The sequence below is a fragment of the Saccopteryx leptura genome, chromosome 3 (assembly GCF_036850995.1).
Source record: "Saccopteryx leptura isolate mSacLep1 chromosome 3, mSacLep1_pri_phased_curated, whole genome shotgun sequence".
Classification (NCBI taxonomy): domain Eukaryota; kingdom Metazoa; phylum Chordata; class Mammalia; order Chiroptera; family Emballonuridae; genus Saccopteryx; species Saccopteryx leptura.
This window is the reverse complement of record NC_089505.1, coordinates 62,983,184-63,001,637: the sequence shown is the minus strand read 5'-3', so window position 1 is coordinate 63,001,637 and position 18,454 is coordinate 62,983,184. Positions and strand designations below refer to the sequence as shown.

The following is an 18,454-nucleotide window of genomic DNA, read 5'->3' as shown; positions in this document are numbered from 1 at the left end:
CCCCTGTCCTTCCATTACCCATCATTACTTTTTTGGTTTATGCATTTTGTTCATTCTCCCCTCTTCATTTTTTTTTTCAAGTCTTTGCCTATTTTTTGTCTGTAACCCATCTTGATTTCTACTCTACTGATTCCCTCAAGTCCTGGGCCCCCTACTAATTACCCATCATGTTCCACCCTCTTCCTCTTCACATCCCGCAGAAAACACAAGCTGAGACCTGGTCAAAGTATAAATTAATTATTTTGTAGGAAATGCCCTATTACAGAACAATATCAGATCCCCCACCCCAAACCAGGTGACCATCGTCCCCCACCCCACAGGAGATGTTTGGGTCCCATCCCACTGGGCAGCAGTGAAAGGGCTTAGTCTTCAAAGTAACAGGAGATTCTTAAGGCTGCGCCCAGCAAGGCACATTCTGCAAGACACTCATCTCATCTCATGGGCTGGGGCTTAATTCCCTGAAGACTGGAATTGGGGACATGGGGACTCAAGAAAGGTCTAGAGTCTAGACCCTGTGACTCCTGCCTGCAGGAGGGAAATGGGGAATCCCCTCCCTCATACCTCTGGGGAACAACAGGGTGGGGAGGAGACAAGTAGAGCTCTGCTGATTGCAGGGCTCAGGTCTGAGCAGCAGGGTGCTTGACCCCCAACATCAAACCCAGCAGAGCTATTGGTAGTTTACTGCCTGAGGACAAATCAGAGGTCTGGGGTCTTTTTTGAAATTTAGAAGTAGATTGGAGATGGTGAGACATGAGAGGTATGAAGTAGGAGTCCTTGCATCAGCAGTTGTGCAGAAACATACCCCTTCTCCCCAACTCATGAGATAAGGTTGCCAGGTTTCCATTGTCACGGCTGGTTTCTCTGGGTCAGTGGTCATAGTGCAGCCACCAAAAGAAGTCACAGTGAGATACATGTGTTAACTGACATAGTGTCCTGGCCAGAGGTCAGGGGGCACTAGATTCCTGCCAGAAAGTTGAGGGTTCAAAGAGTGAGAGCTGAGGCCATGGCGGCTCACACATACATGGCCCGGGACATGACAAAGCCTTTGTCCTGGTAGGAATCAGAGGGGCTAGAGTAGGACAGGGCATCGTAGATGGGGTTGATCTTGTCCAGGTAGTCTTCATCATCATCTTCGTCCTCTAGGTCCAGGGGAAGCCCCTCCACAACAGGTGGCCCTGGAGGCACCAGGATGGGGGACCCCAGGCTTGTGGCCCCCAGGAGTAGGGACCCTGACCGCTCTTCCAAGGTGGGTAGCTCATGGTACCGAGGCATATCCTGGGGGAAGGAAGGGAACAGGAGCCCAAGGTCACCTCCTGAGCATGACATAGAATCCCAATCTGCTCATCCACTGTCACCTGGGTCAACAATGCACAGGGACAATCATATGGCTTGTCCCTAATTCAAAGTCCAGAGCACGGACCTCACCTTGTCCATCCTGGGTCTGTACTTTGTCTTTGGTTCCTGATCCCAAGTCTTTCCCCATGAACCTTTGACTTCAATCTTGACTTCAAATACTTAACTTTAAGCCTGAAATAGCCACTTAAATTTTTACTAGTCACAACCTCACTATTTGACCCCTGACCTCCAGGAGACCACTGAAGGAAGTGACTATCTGTCTTGTCCTATAGTATTTAGCAAATGTAGATGTTCAACCTATATCCACTGACCAAGTGATGTTAAATTCTAACCTTACGTCCTTGAACTTTTCCAGTCATAACCTCCCCCACTGAATTCTAAACATATCTCAATGCCCTAAGCTCTGACCAGAGACACAGCTCTGAACTTGAGTTGTAACCTTTATTATTATTATTATTATTATTTATTTATGTTCTTTTGAGAGAGAGACAGGAAGGGGAAAAGGTGAGAAGCATCAACTTATAGTTGTGTCACTTTAGTTGTTCATTGGTTGCTTTCAAGCCAGCGACCTCAGATCATGTCCATGATCCCACACTCAAGCCGGTGAGAATGCACTCATACCAGATGAGACCACGCTCAAGCCAGCGATCTAGGGGTTTCGAACCTGGGACCTCAGCATCCCAAGTGGACATTCTATCCAGTGCACCACCACTGGTCAGGCAATAATCTTTATTTTTTAAAATTGCTTTTTTAAAATTTATTTATTAAATTTAACGCAGTGACATTGATAAATCAGGGTACATATGTTGAGAGAAAACATCTCTAGATTATTTTGACATTTGATTGTGCTGTATACTCCTCCCCCAAAGCTAAATTGTCTCCTGTCACCTTCTATCTGGTTTTCTTTGTGCCCCTCCCCTCCCCCAACCCCTCTCTCCTTCTTTACCCCATCCCCTCCCCACCCTAAAATTGTTCTTATTGATTGATATTTAGAGACAGAGTGGGGGAAGAGAAGCATTCATTTATTGTTTCACTTGGTTGTGCATTCATTGGTCACTTCCCATAGGTGCCCTAACCAGGGATCAAACCCAGAGCCTGGTATTTTAGGACGATGCTCTGACTGAGCTAACTGGCCAGGGCTTGAGTTGTGACCTTTAGTCCTTGGACCTATTATGTCATGGACTGACCCCTGGTCCTTAAACTCAGATCCTGAACCCAACCTTATCCTCCCCCGAGCTCTTACCTGCTCAGTGCATGACATGCCAGCATCAAAGTAGGGGGTCTTGAGTGGGCTGTGCTCTGAGGCCCCAAGAGTGAAGAGCTGGGAGGGCTGCCGTGGGAGGGAGCGAGGCAGTCAGGACCCCCACACAGCAGGCCTCTTTCCCCCGGCACCCCCCTTCCAGCCCGGGACTTAGAAGGGAAATGTAGGTATGGAGGTGGGAGCAGCCTGGGCTCCAGGCAAAGTGCTTACCATCTCTGGCTCCTCCGCCTTTGTCTTTGGGGTCGGTGCCTTGTACGAGGGAGGCCCTTCCAGGCTGTGGGGTCGGAGGTAGGAGGCTCAGACCAGAGAAGCCCTCCCACCCTAGGGCCACGGCACAGGCTCTTCCCTCTGCCTGGCATCCCTTCCCACCACCTCCAGTCCCCTTGCCCAGCTAATTCCAACTCATCCCATGAATCTTCTTCCAGGAAGCCTCCCTGATTCTCCAAAAGGATCAGGATCTCCTGTTATAGGGTCACATCTAGCTGTATACTTTCCTCCCAGAGCACTTAACTGAGTTTGTATTTGATATGTTATTTCTGATGTCATTCAATGATTGTACCCATCTGTGAGCAATGTGAGGGGAAAAATGATAACTTTGTTCAACGAAGTGTTCCTAAATACCTGTTAAAAGAATGAATGAATAAGTAAATGAAATCCTTTCCTATCCTTCAAACTATGTTAAGTCGCCTCATTCTACACACCCATAGACCACAGCATCCTATACACATAATAAAGATGGGTGCTTTAATGCCTTTAGTACCCAACTCAGATTTCCCCTCCTCCAGGAGGCCTTTCCTGACCCGCCAGCCCTGCCCTCGCCTTGCTGGGCCATCACTGCCTGGGGAGGTCTGCTTCCTCCAGACTGTGAACCCCAGGAGGGCAGGACCAGGGGTGGAGGTCGAGAGCAAGGCGCTGTGCTGCACTGATTAGATGACCGAGACTGCTCCACACACTTTCTTGTGCATCAGGACAACCTAGGGAGCTTGTTACAAATACAGATTCCGAATCCTTCCTGTAAAAGTTCTGATTTAGTAGGTTTGGTATAGCCCAGAAATATACACTTTTAACAAGTGTTCCCATGCCACCTCCACTGGGTAGTGTTATTTCGGAACCATCTTGTCCCCAAACGCTTACTTGCTGGGTGGATTTCAGCAAGTGATTTCAGCTCTCTGAACATGTTTCCTCTTATGCAGTGGTTACCATTAGCTCCTTGTAAGGCTTTGTTTCTGTGATACATTTATGTATATGGACACCTTTTATTTTTACTATTTATTTATTTATTTCCCCTCCCACACCCCTTGCTCAGCCAGGGAGCAACGGCTGTGCTCCTCAACCACCCAGATATCGGTGTGGACAATTCTCCAGGGCCTGGCCCCGAGTGGGTACTTTTTGAATATTTGTTGAATTGGTGAACGGATGTGAGGCTTTGTCAAGGTTACACATGTAAAATATACCTTGCCGAGCCTGACACATAACAAGGGCTCTACACAGAGAAGTGTGGGTAGTTTTCCCCAATATCCAGTCTCTTTCTTTCTCATATTAATAAAGATTTTAGCTGGGTACCTGGCCACCCATACTACATTTCTAAGCTTCCCCTGCTGCTAGGGACAGTCATGTGACAGGTTATGGACAATGGAAGTGAGAAGTGATGAGTTCCCTTACAGGGCAGCTGAATAACCTTTATTTCTGTCCTTTTCCCACTGGCGGGAATGGGGGCTTTGAGGCCAAGATAGTCATGTCTGGTTGTCAAATGCGTAGATAATGATAGAAGAGTGGGGAGCCATCTTGAAATGTGAACAAAGGTGCAGCAACAAGACAGCAGGAACCTGGGCTCTGATGACTTCACAGAGCGGAGCTGTCATACCCATGCTTTATGAGACAGGAATAAACTCTCCTCTCCACCCTATTTAAGTCATAGTTATTTCAGGTGTCTCTCTGTTTCCAGTAGCCATTACGGATGATTTTCTCCTACCTTCACCCCCACCCCAGGCTCCCCAGTTCTGGGACCCCTACCCCACCCACTGCTCAGTGCCCATTACTCACTCCTCCTCCTCCTCCTCTGCCGCCTGCAGCCTCTGTTCCTTCCGCTGCTGTCGGCAGATGAGGATGCCTGTGGCGGCCACAGCAGTAGCAATGATGGCAGCGATGATGCCCCCAATGATGCCGCCTGTGGCCCCTGCGCCTGCTGTGTTGGGGCTCTCTGCAAGAAGAGGGACAGTGTAAAGGAGTCTCCAGGTGGAAGCAGCAATGCCTTATTCCCAGCATCCCTCTGCAAGTCACCGCCCACCTGCCTGCCTCAAAGGCAGGGGACATTCTTTCATTCAAAAATCCTTACTGGCCTGACCTGTGGTGGCGCAGTGGATAAAGCATCGACCTGGAAATGCTGAGGTCGCTGGTTCAAAACCCTGGGCTTGCCTGGTCAAGGCACATATGGGAGTTGATGCTTCCAGCTCCTCCCCCCTTCTCTCTGTCTCTCTCTCCTCTCTCTCCCTCTCTGTCTCTCTCCTCTCTAAAAATAAATAAAATAAAATGAAAAATCCTTACTGAGAGTTTCTTGTGGGATAGAATGGTGAACAGAACATACAAAGCCTCCATCCCCATGGAACGTATGTTCTAGTTGGGCAGGGAGACCAACAGCGCAGAAACAACTGCAGTAGCTAATATGCCGGGTGGCAGTAAGCGACGTAGGATAAAATTGCACAGTGGAAAGGTAATAGAAGTGACAGAGCAGGTAGAGAGAGCCTTGAGCAAAGACCTGAAGGAGCTGAGCTGGTGGGGTGGGGGGGAGCCATGAGAACATGTAGAGATGACTCCCAGAGCAGAGGCCCTGGGGGGAAGCTCTGCGTTTCTTTAAAGGAACAGCAAGGAGCAGTGCGCTGAGGGGCAGTGTGGGGCTAGAGGGAGCGGGGAAGGGAGGGAAGCTAAAAGGCAGAGGCATTCTGGGATTGGGATCATGACCCTTCATGCATTGCAAGGCAGAGTCATCCTGGGCAGAGTATGAGAGCTTCTCCGCCCTAACAGGAAATGGCTTGAGAGAAGCCCACGGCCAGCAGCCTCTTCTGCGTAGCACTTTGCATTTCCTAAAGTTATTATTGGAGCAATTACCTGTGCACTTCCCAATTTTCACACTAGGCTGTGAGCTCCAAGGGGCCAGCAGGCTTTGCTAGATGTTAAAGGGAGGGGCTGGCATGGGTGCTTGGGACCTCCTCTATGCCAGATTGACAAAATTCCCACCCCTGCCCCCTGGGCACTCCCTCCCACCGTGGGAGGGGCGCTACAGGCAATAAACAACCAGAGGAATTAACTTGTGCAAAAGCCCACTGATAGGATCCATCCTTTCATGAAGCTCACTTTGCCGATGAGGAGATAAGGACCTCCCAGGGGAACAACATCTGGATCCCTGGACTATCCAATTCCCACACTTCCTGTTCCACAGCCTGGCCTTCTCGGGAGGGCTTGAGTATGGGAGGAGAGAGGAATTGCTGCTAGGTCCACATCTGGCCATCCCAAATTTACTGTTATTCCTGTTGCCCTTACTGATGGCATGCTCGGAAGGACAGGGCTGGCTAGGTCTGCCTGGGTCATTGCTGTGGCCCTAGCAGTTAAGTGGGATTCAGAGTTGGTAGAGGTAAACTCACCAAGCCTTCCCTGGCAGCTCAGCCTACTAAGTTGCATGACAGCCTCAGGAGCAGAGACAAAGCCCACAGCGGTGACTTCGGTTTACGTAGCCCCCCTTCCCCACTTCAGTCCCCAGCTTGGGGTTGGGAGGTGTTCTGGTTAAGGAGATTAGGCGGGATAGAGAGCTATAGCCCCTCCCTCTGAATCACTGAAAATTCCCTCTAGCTGGGCCTCAGTCGGTCGCAGAGGAAGGGGAAGGAGGCTGGGAAAAGCCATGTTGTGGTGGGGAAAGTGGGACTTTCCTGCTTTCGCAGAACCCGTGCCTGCCCTGCACTGTCACCGTCGGGGCTCTGAGAACGCAGCGGGTAGTCCTCCCACCCAAGGTCCTCAGCAACCTGGGGAGGTCAGGTGTGAGCTACCTCCAGAGGATCAGACCACAGCCACCTCCCACAAGGGCGCAGGAGTCCAAGGTCCCAGCCTGGCTCTCTGGGGCAGGCAGGCCTCCCTCTAGCCTGGCCACTGCACCTGGGAAGGCAGCCTCAGTCCTGGAACCTTCGATCCAAGCACTCCAGCCTCTAAGCCAAGATCCCAGTCCCATTGGCCTCGGGGTCTCAACATCCAAGGTGTCCTTCAAGTACTAAATGGTAAGAGACCCCCCAGTCTCCCACTCCCTGGAGCCCAGTTCAGCTCTTCCTACGCCCGAAGGAGGGAGTCCAATGTATTATAAGACACCCCGATGTTTTCCTCCAAGGCATTTATTAACTCCTGAGTGTCACAGGGCAGGGGGCTGGGGCCGGCCAGAGACAAAACCAAGTCTCTGAAGGGGGGGTCCTCTGTGGGCCCCCCTCCACCTCCCCCATGCAGCCCTGGAGACGTAAGTCCAGTGTGTGATATTCCACCTCCCTCTGAATCCCAGGAAAGTGGGAGGTAGCATTTGAACTCCAGTGTCATCCAAACAAACGAGTCCAGCCAGTCCGGAATCCTTGACTGGCACTGGCTGGCTCTGTCTCTGTCTCTGTCTGTCTGTCTGTCTCAGGGGGGTCACACGTAAACCGCCCGCCGGGAGATGAGGGAGCCATCCAGCTGGGACTCCATGTCGTCCTCGAGTGCTGGGGGTGGAGGCAACATGAGGCCTTTCTCTGCCTTCTCATCTTCCTCGTAGTCCTCCATAGCCTTGCCCTCCGGCCTCAGGGCACCGGGGCTTGCCGAGGTCCAGAAGATGGGGCCCCCGTTCTCAAACACTTGAGTTTTCGGACCATAGGCTCCTCGGCTGTTGTCCCGTCCTTCTCCTGCTCCTCCTCCAGGGCTCTTCCTCCTCCTCCTCCTCCTCAGCAGGATGACGGCCAAGGACCCCCCAGCCAGAAGCAGCAGCACCAGCAGCGCCCCCCCCACGGCCCCCCACACCACGGGACCCTCGTTTCGGGGAGAGGCCCGGGGGGTGTCTGAGGAGAGAAGGAGGGGTGAGAGAGAGAGAAAGGGAGACACGCAGTCAGGAGGTTACATCTGGGGGTGGGCACAGCGAGGGCAGTGACAGGAATTAGGGATATGACTCTGGGCGAGGTGGCGGGGGAGGCAGACCGTTTGACCCTTTCAGTCTTGGCTATAGGCTGAGGGCGCTCTGTACACAGAGGGTCGCCAGCTGGCGGCCCCTACGTTTCCTTACACCGCACAGTGCTACTAAACTTGCTAGCCAACGTTTCAAAAACCAAGTGATTTCACCAAAAAGTCCAGATTTCATTTAGGGGGGAAAAAAAAAATCAGATCTGCCAATACCAGTTAGTTGCATGTCCTCCACTTGGTGATGGGCTGTAGCCAAGTGAAGGCTGGTGACTGTGGGGGGGACAGTCCCACATCTGGCCACCAGGTCACTTGCCAGCCCAGTAGGCATGTGAGTTTGCCACCCCTTGAGGATAAGCTCTGATGTCAGGGTCAGGGAATCTGGGGCGGCTCAGCCAGAGGAGGGAGAGGTGGATTTGAGCATGCGGCTCTCTGTTCTGAGGGAAGGAGGGCTGAGGAGGGCACGGGGCCTCCTGAGAGTCCCACCCTCAGTGCTGGGAGCACCTGGTCTGGGCATGTGGCCTGCCCTGTCTCTGGGCCACCATCTCCAGTGTGAGAAGGCGGCTCATGAAGCTACTGTCCCTCCACTCCTAGTGCTCCCTTCAGTGGCTGAACTGTAGAGGGGGGGGGGGGAGTGAGAAGGGAACCAGGAGGGCCAAAGAGGGGGGTGTAACAATGAGGGAGGGGGCCACTGGGCACCTGCATCCCAAGGCCCTTCCCTTCTCTCCCCTGCGTGCAAGGCCTGCAGGGCAAAGACCAGGAAGGATCCCCTCACACCTCCCCTCCCCCACACCTCTGCACACTCAGGGGCTGGCCCCAGATCCTGAGGGCATGTTTCTGGGTGTTTTCAAAAATGGGTTCACAACCCACTGGGCTGTCAAATCAGTTTAGTGACCTGCAAGCAGCCTTAAAAAAAGGGATAGAAAATGTGTACATCAGTATGAAGGGTAAGTACTATATATTTTGTGAATCTCTTTTTTGTGGGGAAACACATCTCCCTGGACACGAGGTGGGGGCACAAAGCAGACTTTGCTTATAGCGCCTTAGAATGATTGTGTTTCCAGAGGTGGTCTTTTGAGATGGCAGATGAGTGTTCATGTGTCCACGGGTTGAAAGTTCTCTGAGGTCTCCCTGAAGTGATGTCTAGCCTGCGGTGTGGCCCCGCGTGTCTGTGTTCACACCAGCGTGAATCCCAAACTGTCTATGACGGCATGTCTGGGCCTGCACGTGGAGAAATGTGGTGTCTCTGAAAGCCCCCAGGTGACTCTGCCGAGAGTGAGGACTTTTCTCTCTGGGTGAGGCTTTCTGTTGGCAAACTCACTGCCTGGGTCTGGATTTGTTTGTTTCTCTGGTGTCTACATGTAGGTGCATTTTGCAGTGATGTTTTTGACTGTGGGTCTGTGGTCACCTTTGTGATAGTCATTCTCTGGGGATGCAACTCTGGGATTTCTGTGTATTTTGTGGAGGGAGGGGACATGTTTTGTGGCTGTGTATTCCTCTGGCAGCCCTGAAGTGTGACCACATCTGTGTTCTGCAGGCTGTACCCTTAGAGGTGCCTACTGATGGGTGTGGGTGGCGACCCGTTTCTCAGGTATATTTCTGGGGTAGAGGTTCAGGGGTGTATTTCCAGTTGGGCACCTTCCTGGGTGGGTGGGGCTGACTTCTCTGGGTGCGCCTTCAAGAGTAGGGCTGTGTCTCACTTGCCACTGTGTTCCTAGCACCAAGGAGGTCTGGCCAAGAGGAAACCTCAGCAAATATTTGTCAGATGATTTGCTGAAATACACTCTCCATAACGGGGTTTCTGTATACCCCAAGTCTGTCGTGGAGTTTCTCAGAATCTGTGAGTGATGATGTTACTGCACATGAACTGTTGATTTCCGCGGCTCCTATCCCCCCAGCATGTCTGATGATAGTGTCTCCCTTTAAGTGTGCGTGTTTGTGTACCTGACCATGACAACATACTGAAGGCAGGCCAGCTGTGCGTGTCATTGTGGCAGAGTTTCTGAGCAAGTCCATCATATCTCCCTGGGAAGTAAGTACTTGAATTCCTGGAGAGGGGTCTGTTGTAATTTGGGTGTCTTTCTAGATGTGTGTGTGTGTGTGTGTGTGTGTGTGTGTGTGTATGTGGTATAAGCAGAGGTGGATTAAGGTCGGTTGAGGCCTTGGGCACAGAAAATATTGGGCCCCTTACATTAGAAAAAAAGTATAAAGTTGGGGTTTTGTGGGGCCCTTCAGAAGTTGGGGCCCAGGGCATGCGCCCGGTGTGCCCACCATTAAATCCACCTCGAGGTATGAGGTTGTTTCAGTAAGGGGGTCTGCTACCATCTGTTTCTAGGTGTAGGGGTATGTCTATCTTCACACCTGTCTGTGCATTTGTCTGTGGTTTTCTTTCTTTTTTCTTTTACAGAGACAGAGTGAGAGAGAGAGGGATAGATAGGGACAGACAGACAGGAACGGAGAGAGATGAAAAGCATCAATCATCAGTTTTTCGTTGCGACATGTTAGTTGTTCATTGATTGCTTTCTCATATATGCCTTGACCATGGGCCCTCAGCAGACTGAGTAACCCCTTGCTTGAGCCAGCGACCTTGGGTCCAAGCTGATGTGCTTTTGCTCAAACCAGATGAGCCCGCGCTCAAGCTGGTGACCTCGGGGTCTCAAACCTGGGTCTTCCACATCCCAGTTTGATGCTCTCTCCACTGCGCCACCGCTTGGTCAGTCTTTTTTCTTTTTTTGACAGAGACAGAGAGAGTCAGAGAAAGTTACAGATAGAGACAGGCAGGAAGGGAGAGAGACAGAAGCATCAATTCTTCACTGTGGCACTTTAGTTGTTCAGTGATTGCTTTCTCATATGTGCCCTGACTGGGATCTACAGCAAAACGAGCAACTCCTTGCTCAATCCAGCGACCTTGGGCTCAAGCCAATAACCATGGGGTCGTGTCTATGATCCCATGCTCAAGCCGGCGACCCCACACTCAAGCTGGTGAGCCCGTGCTCAAGTTGGTGAGCCCATGTTCAAGCTGGCAACCTTAGGGTTTCAAACCTGGGTCTTCCATGTCCCAGTCTGACGCTCTATCCACTGTGCCACCGCCTGGTCAGGCATGTGGCTTTATTTCTGAGGGGCCCAGGCCGCTGTTCACATGTTGGGTGTTAGCACAGGTGTGCATCACGGAAAGTCACACTGGAAGGGTGTTTCCCAGAATGGCTGCTTCCAGTTATGTGCGGTGTCTCTTGGGCTCTGGCTGGATGTCATCTGGCTTTGTTCAGTGTCTTGGCTGATGCTCCTGCCCTCCTGGGGTGTTTGTCATGGCGGCAATGAAGTGTGTGGGTTATACTATGGGCGAGTCTGTTTTGATTCTGATGCATCTCAAAGCACAGGTTGTATCTGTCGATGCTGGTTCTGCTGGCTGTGGTTCTGACATGAAGGGGACTGTCCCCAGCCATGGAGTCAGTGTGAGTCTGAGTTTTGGGGTACATAGCCCTGTAATAGTCCCTGCCTACCTACCTCTAAGTGTGAGAGTCCACAGCTGTGACCTCGGCCCCACTGCCATCAGCCTGTGGACAGGCCGAGTTCGCCTTTGCTCTTTTCTTCTCTAGCTATGTGTGTTTTATGGGGCCTGTGTTTCTGTGTTCACACACCAGGGAGACCCGGAGAACTTTCCACCCACAGACCCATTTCACCATTAGTCACCATTTCCAAAGTACCAATTCTAGAAATACAAGTGTTCCAACATTCACTAAACATAGCTTCCAGATGGTAATGACCAACATTCACTGTACCTCATGAATCTGTTTCTGTCTAGCTACCCAACATGTGCCTCTCCAACTGGTAGCTGTGTGCTTCTGTGGGTGTGTCTCGCTGGCTGGAGCCCAAGGCGATGTCCCCGTGACTCTTCCTGAAGGACATTCCCAGGCCTCTACTTTCCAGGAAACTCCCAGCACAGGCCTCAACCTCCAAAACTCCTCTGCCCACACCTCCCCTGTCACGCCAATCCACATCCCACCTGGGAACGTGAGAGAAAAGCCACACCTCTTCTCCCATCAGAAAGGCGGGTCTGGACCCCCCCCCCCCCCCCCCCACCGGCGGCACAGCCTCCCCCAATGCAGCTGCAGAACCCAAAGAGAGGAACACTGGGGCAGCAGACCCGGTCATCACATGCCGCCCCAAGACCACTCACCTCGAACGAAGACCACCTGCTCGGCATGGCCTGTGCCTACAGCGTTGGTGACGGTGCAGATGAAGGTGGTGTTGACCAGCCTGTCCACCGAGTGGATGATCAGCCGGGGGCCCTGGGGTTTTGCTGAGGCTGGCAAGGTGCCTGAAGACCTGGAGGATGTGGGTGTCGTGTGAGGGGGACAGCAGGGTCCACCGAGGAGCACAGGCCCGGTCCCTGATGACAGAGCCTTCAGAAGCCAAGCTCTAGGGACCCAACACTTCTTGAGACCCCAAACTGCCAGCTCCTTCCTTTTGGGGGACTCGTGTTTAGGACCCCCGGCCCCTCCTCCCTCGCACCAGGAGTCCAGGTCCACCTAGGACTCACGTGCTCCAGACGTGGTCTGTGGGCTCTGGGTTGCTGTCAACATCACAATTCAGGGTGGCCTCACTACGGCCGAGGTACCAGTTGTCATCATAGCCGGAGATGGAGACCTCTGGGGGGTCTGGAGGAAATGGGGGGACTGGCTCAGAGACGGGGGAATCCCAAAAAGGGTCATGGGCAAGGAGACAGATGCAATTCTCTAGAAATGGAATGGGATGGCAGGAGGTGGAGACTGGCAGGGCCAGGGCCATCCGGGCTGTGTCTGCTGAGGCCAGCAGACACTGCCCAGGGACACCACTGGATCACTGTGAGAAGGCGTTTCTCAGCACAGGCCGAACCTGAGGGAGCCACTGCAGACAGGGTGTTATTTCCAGTACTCCCAGGGGACGTAAGGGAACCTGCGTAAGCCTCGCTTTAACAGAAGGCACTACCTGGGGAGCACTGTAAAAAATGTTGGGGTAGAGAGCGTGTTTGGAGGGTGACTAAAAGAGCTCCTAAAGTTACTAGTTGGCAGGGCCCGTGGGAAGAGTGCCAAGCGAAGCCTGCACGGGTCACAGCGAGGGTGTCAGTGGGGGCAGTACTTGGGAGAGCTGGCACAGCACATATTGGAAGGGGTCAGTATTGATAAGGCCCAGTGGGGCTGATGGGAACCATTCTGGGGGGCAGCAGTTGGTGTAGAGATCCCAGGAGAGTCAATATAAACAGTGCGAATGGGGCTATATATGTGTAGACTATGTTGGGTTGGGCAGTTCTGAGTGTGGACTCAGAGTACATGATCAGTGAGGGGCCAGAGAAGATACTGCTGGGGGCTGTGTTCACCACTGACTGTGGCGGCAGGGACAGAGCCTTGCGAAGTCAGCGTGGACAGTGTGGGGGCAGCATGTGGTTGTTTTCTGGGGGAGCCAGTGTAGACGTATAGACGCAGGCAGGGAGGCAGTGTGGCATTTGGCTCAGAGGGCCAAGGCAGACACACCTAGGGACAGTGTGGGCAGTACCCTAGAGCAGCCAGGGCAGACAGGACGAGGGGTGCAGTCACCCCGATGCACTCACAGCGCACAGAGAGGGTCACAGGCAGCAAGACTGGCTCCTCAAAGGTCTCGTGCTCCACCTTGCAGGTGACCTTGGCACCATTGGCTTGGTTCGAGGGATCCAAAGTGTAGCGGCTGGTGACAGTGACGGTGCCAGGCAGGGGCCCCAATGCCTGGCTCTCTCTGGCCTCCCCATTCAGGGATGAGAGCCAGGAGATTCGGGCAGGTGGACGGCCCCCTGAGGAGACGCAGCGGGCCACAGGGACGGGCCCCGAGCTGAGTGTGACCTCCTGAGCTTCAGCGTGGTTCTGGGGCTGGGCTGGAAGAAGAACAAAGTGGGTAGTCACTCCTTACCTGCAGTCATCCAACAAATACATCAGCAGTGGAGTCCCAAATGCCTGAGTTCAAATCCCAGCTCTGCTGCTTAGCAGCTTCATGACTGTGGGCAAGTCATTTCCCAAATCTGTACGTCAACTTCCTCTTTTGCAAATTGGGGATAATAAAAGCGTCCATTCCAAAGAACTGTCATGTGGACTAAATAAAATTACATCCAAATAAACTGAAGAGTGCCTGGCGCTCACTGCTCTACCTAAGTGTTAGCCATTACAAATTACGGCCATTGTTCTGCTCCGCTGGGAAAGCAGAGTGTCCAAAAGCCTGGAAGGGGCTGAGATTTAAAGATAATAGCCATAGGCCCTGGCCGGCTGATTCAGTGGTAGAGCATCAGCCTGGTGTGTGGAAGTCCCGGGTTCGATTCTTGGTCAGGGCATACAGCCGAAGTGCCCATCTGCTTCTCCACTCTTTCCCCTCTAGCAGCCAAGGCTCCATTGGAACAAAGTTGGCCCGGGCGCTGAGGATGGCTCCATGGCCTCCACCTCAGGCGCTAGAATGGCTCCGGTTGCAACGTTGAAACGCCCCAGATGGGCAGAGCATCATCCCCTAGTGGGCTTGCTGGGTGGATCCTAGTCAGGCACATGCAGGAGTCTGTCTCTCTGCCTCCCTGTTTCTCACTTTAGAAAAATACAAAATAAATAAGTAAAGAAAAGAAAAGAAAAGCCAGTCTGGCCTGTGGTGGCGCAGTGGGTAATGCTGAGGTTGCAGGTTCTAAACCCTGAGTTGCCTGATCAAGGCACAGAGGAGAAGCTCCCACTCCTCTGACTTCCCTCTCTCCCTCCTCTCTCTAAAATCAATAAATATTATCTTTTTTTTTTTTCCTTAAGTGAGAAGCAGGGAGGCAGAGAGACAGGCTCCCACATGTACTCTGATTGGAGTCCAACCAGAAAGCCCCATCTGGGATGATGCTCTGCCTATCTGGGGCTGTTGCTCCACTGCTTGGCAACTGAGCAATTTTAGCACCTGAGATGAGGCCATGGAGCCATCCTCAGTACCTGGGGCCAATTCACTCCAACTGATTCATGGTGCAAGAAGAGAAGAGAAATAGAGAGAAGGGACAAGGGAATGGTCACCTCTCCTGTGTGCCCTGACTGGGACTCAAACCTGGGACATCCACACGCTGGGCCAATGCTTTACTGCTGCGTCAACCAGCCAGCACAATAAATATCTTTTTAAAAATTTTTATTTTTTATTTTTCTGAAGTGAGAATCAGGGAGGCAGAGAGACAGGCCCTCACCAGGATCCACCTGGCAAGTCCACTAGGGGGTGATGCTCTGCCCATCTGCGGCGTTGCTCCGTTGCAACTGGAGCCATTTTAGCACCTGAAGTGGAGGCCACGGAGCCATCCTCAGCGCCCGGGCCAACTTTGCTCCAATGGAGCCTTGGCTGTGGGAGGGGAAGAGAGAGATATAGAAAAAGGAGAGGGAGAGGGTGGAGTAGATGGGTGCTTCTGCTGTGTGCCCTGGCCAGGAATCGAACTTGGGACTTCCACATGCCAGACCGACGGTCTACCACTGAGCAAACTGGCCAGGGAAGGCAATAAATATCTTATAAATATTAAAAAAAAAAAAAGCCTGACCAGGCAGTGGCACAGTGGATAAAGCGTCGGACTGGGATGCAGAGGACCCAGGTTCGAGACCCCGAGGTCGCCAGTTTGAGTGCGGTCTCATCTGGATTGAGCAAAGCTCACCAGCTTGGACCCAAGGTCGCTGGCTCGAGCAAGGGGTTACTCGGTCTGCTGAAGGCCTACGGTCAAGGCACATATGAAAAAGCAATCAATGAACTACTAAGATGTTGCAATGAAAAACTGATCGATGCTTCTCATCTCTCCGTTCCTGTCTGTCTGTCCCTGTCTATCCCTCTCTCTGACTCTGTCTCTGTAAAAAAAAAAAAAAAAAAAAGCCAAAGCACAACTATGTAGTTCAGATGTCCAGCCAAAAGACCTTCTTGTACTATAATCACCATTAGATTTTTATTATTTTACTTTTATTAATTTTTAGAGAGGAGAGAGAATGAGAGAGAGAGAGAGAGAGAGAGAGAGAGAGAGAGGAGGAGGAGGGAGGAGCAGGAAGCATTATCAACTCCCATATGTGCCTTGACCAGGCAAGCCCAGGGTTTTGAACCGACGACCTCAGCATTCCAGGTCGATGCTTTATCCACTGCGCCACCACAGGTCAGGCGACCACCATTAGATTTTTTTTTTTTTTTTTTTTGCATTTTTCTGAAGCTGGAAACAGGGAGAGACAGTCAGACAGACTCCCGCATGCGCTCGACCGGGATCCACCCGGCACGCCAACCATGGGGCGACGCTCTGCCCACCAGGGGGCGATGCTCTGCCCATCCTGGGCGTCGCCATGTTGCGACCAGAGCCACTCTGGCGCCTGGGGCAGAGGCCACAGAGCCATCCCCAGCGCCCGGGCCATCTTTGCTCCAATGGAGCCTTGGCTGCAGGAGGGGAAGAGAGAGACAGAGAGGAAGGCGCGGCGGAGGGGTGGAGAAGCAAATGGGCGCTTCTCCTATGTCCCCTGGCCGGGAATCAAACCCGGGTCCTCCGCATGCCAGGCCGATGCTCTACCGCTGAGCCAACCGGCCAGGGCACCATTAGATTTTGATGGTTGAAGTGGGATAAAAAGCATGAAGAAACCCAAAATTCATCATTTTTTTGCCCTTTTCATCCTTCCTCTTGAATAACATTCTTCCCTAATCACCCTCCCAAATGTCTTCTGATAGCTAGATACTCCCCCAACTCCTCCCTTCACCACCTTGCCCCTCCTCCTACCCACTGTAGGGGCTTGGCAACCATACACACTGGAAATGCTCTGGCCTCCCTTCTCCTTGGCTTGCTCTTCCTCCTCCAGATCCCAGCCTCACTTCCTCAAGGAAACTTTTTGACATCTGACTCTTGCTCGATAGTGGCACTCACACCACCGGCTCCCTCCAAGAGCTCAGAATCTTGGCTGCCCTGCACTCCTGCTGCAATAGGTGCCCTTTATGTATCTCTTGAACAAGTGATTGCACAAGAGAGACCTTTGCGAAGGGTGGGGGGAGAAGAGCTGTGCTTTGAGTTATGTGAAGTAACTGTGGTTTCAGCTCCTTAAAAAGAGAAGTGTTTACCTGGGGAATGTACAGGCTAGACCTCTAATTCTCTGCGGCTGAGTGACATGGCTTCTGGGAAGTTGCTAGGAAAAGGTGAGATTCCAGGGGCATGCCAGGATTTAGCAAGAAATAGCATCCTTTGAAAAAATTGCCTTTCCTGATTCTGCCCCATTCCACTAAGTGGTTGTGCCAGTCACCCTCCCACTGGAGTCAGAAGGCTGGAATCCTCCCTAAACCTCCTTCCTCAATGCAGGGACGAGGTCCCACTATCTCCTCAAAGTAACCTATATTCCACCCGCTGCTCTCGACCCCCTCCACGCAAACACCTTCTCTCATCTGGTCTCCCAGCTTCCATCTCTGTCTCCCCTTCAATGCCCCCCAGTCTTATCTTTGAACAATTTTAACAATCTCATCAGAGTGCTCTTGTGGTTTGAAGCCCTCCATGGCTCTGGACAAGTCTAGCCTCCTTGCCTCAGCTTGTAAGTCTGGCCCTGTTGGTTTTCCTGCTTTGTTGAGGGTCACTCACGCCCCTGCCACCAGCCTCCCTGCTGTTCCCGAACATGCCTAGCTCATGCGCACATCATAGCCTTTCCATACGCTGTTCCCTCTGCTGTGCATCACCTCTCTGCTTGGGGCTGCATGCCCATGGTGGCTTTCCTATACCTCAGGACTTGACCATTCTATACACATAAGGCCACTGGGTCTCCTACTGTGAGTGCTACATTTTGGTGCTTCCTTTGGCTTTACTTCTAAACTATTTCCCACTCCCCTCCATTGCCTTCACCTTCATTACTTATTTTTAAAAAAAAATTATTTATTGCCTGACCAGGCGGTGGTGCAGTGGATAGAGCGTCGGACTGGGATGCAGAGGATCCAGGTTCGAGACCCCGAGGTCGTCAGCTTGAGTGCGGGCTCATCTGGTTTGAGCAAAGCTCACCAGCTTGGACCCAAGGTCGCTGGCTTGAGCAAGGGGTTACTCAGTCTGCTGTAGCCCCATGGTCAAGGCACAAATGAGAAAACAATCAATGAACAACTAAGGTGTCACAACAAAAAACTAATGATTGATGTTTCTCACCTCTCTCCGTTCTTGCCTGTCCCTATCTATCCCTCTCTCTGACAATTAAAAAAAAAATTTATTGATTTTAGTGAGAGAGAGAGAGGGAGAGAGAGAGAGAGAGAGAGAGAGACCTATCTGTTCCTGTATGTGCCTTGAGTGGAGATCAAATTACAACCTTCATATTTCAGGAGGATACTCTACCTGAGCTATCCGACCAGGGCATCCACCTTGGTTTAACTGCTATCGCCTTCTACTAGACTTATGCAGTCACCTCCTCTGAGGTCTCCCAGCTTCCACTCTCACCCCCAACATGCAGCCAGAAGGAGCCTGTGAAAACCCAATTCAGATCACACCCTCCTGTGCTCAGAACTTTCCATAGCTCTTCTCCTAGGTCAATAGCCAAAGTCTTCACATGGTCTGCGAGGCTGTCTATATCCATCATTCCTTGATCTTGACCTTTCCCAATTCATGCATCTCCAGCCACATAGACTTCTTTGCTTTTCCTCAGATATTCCAGGTACACCCTGCCTTACGGCCTCTGCACTTGACAC

General features: G+C 52.1%; 1 protein-coding gene across 3 annotated transcripts in view; it reads right to left on the bottom strand.

The window, feature by feature from the left end:
- Nucleotides 1–250: 250 nt before the first annotated feature.
- Nucleotides 251–18,454, bottom strand: part of NECTIN2 (nectin cell adhesion molecule 2) — a 28,352-nt gene continuing 10,148 nt past the window's right edge. The window contains exons 3-9 of one of the 3 annotated variants that reach the window (XM_066373662.1): nucleotides 13,380–13,676; nucleotides 12,333–12,450; nucleotides 11,970–12,118; nucleotides 4,664–4,817; nucleotides 2,828–2,891; nucleotides 2,600–2,686; nucleotides 251–1,275 (exon numbers count right to left, since the gene is read on the bottom strand). In XM_066373662.1, the coding sequence (XP_066229759.1) occupies nucleotides 1,012–1,275; nucleotides 2,600–2,686; nucleotides 2,828–2,891; nucleotides 4,664–4,817; nucleotides 11,970–12,118; nucleotides 12,333–12,450; nucleotides 13,380–13,676 (1,133 nt within the window). In that variant the 3' untranslated portion in view covers nucleotides 251–1,011. Of the gene's footprint in view, nucleotides 1,276–2,599; nucleotides 2,687–2,827; nucleotides 2,892–4,663; nucleotides 4,818–6,972; nucleotides 7,678–11,969; nucleotides 12,119–12,332; nucleotides 12,451–13,379; nucleotides 13,677–18,454 lie in introns of those variants that run through there. The other 2 variants (XM_066373663.1, XM_066373664.1) reach the window with 2 other exon arrangements.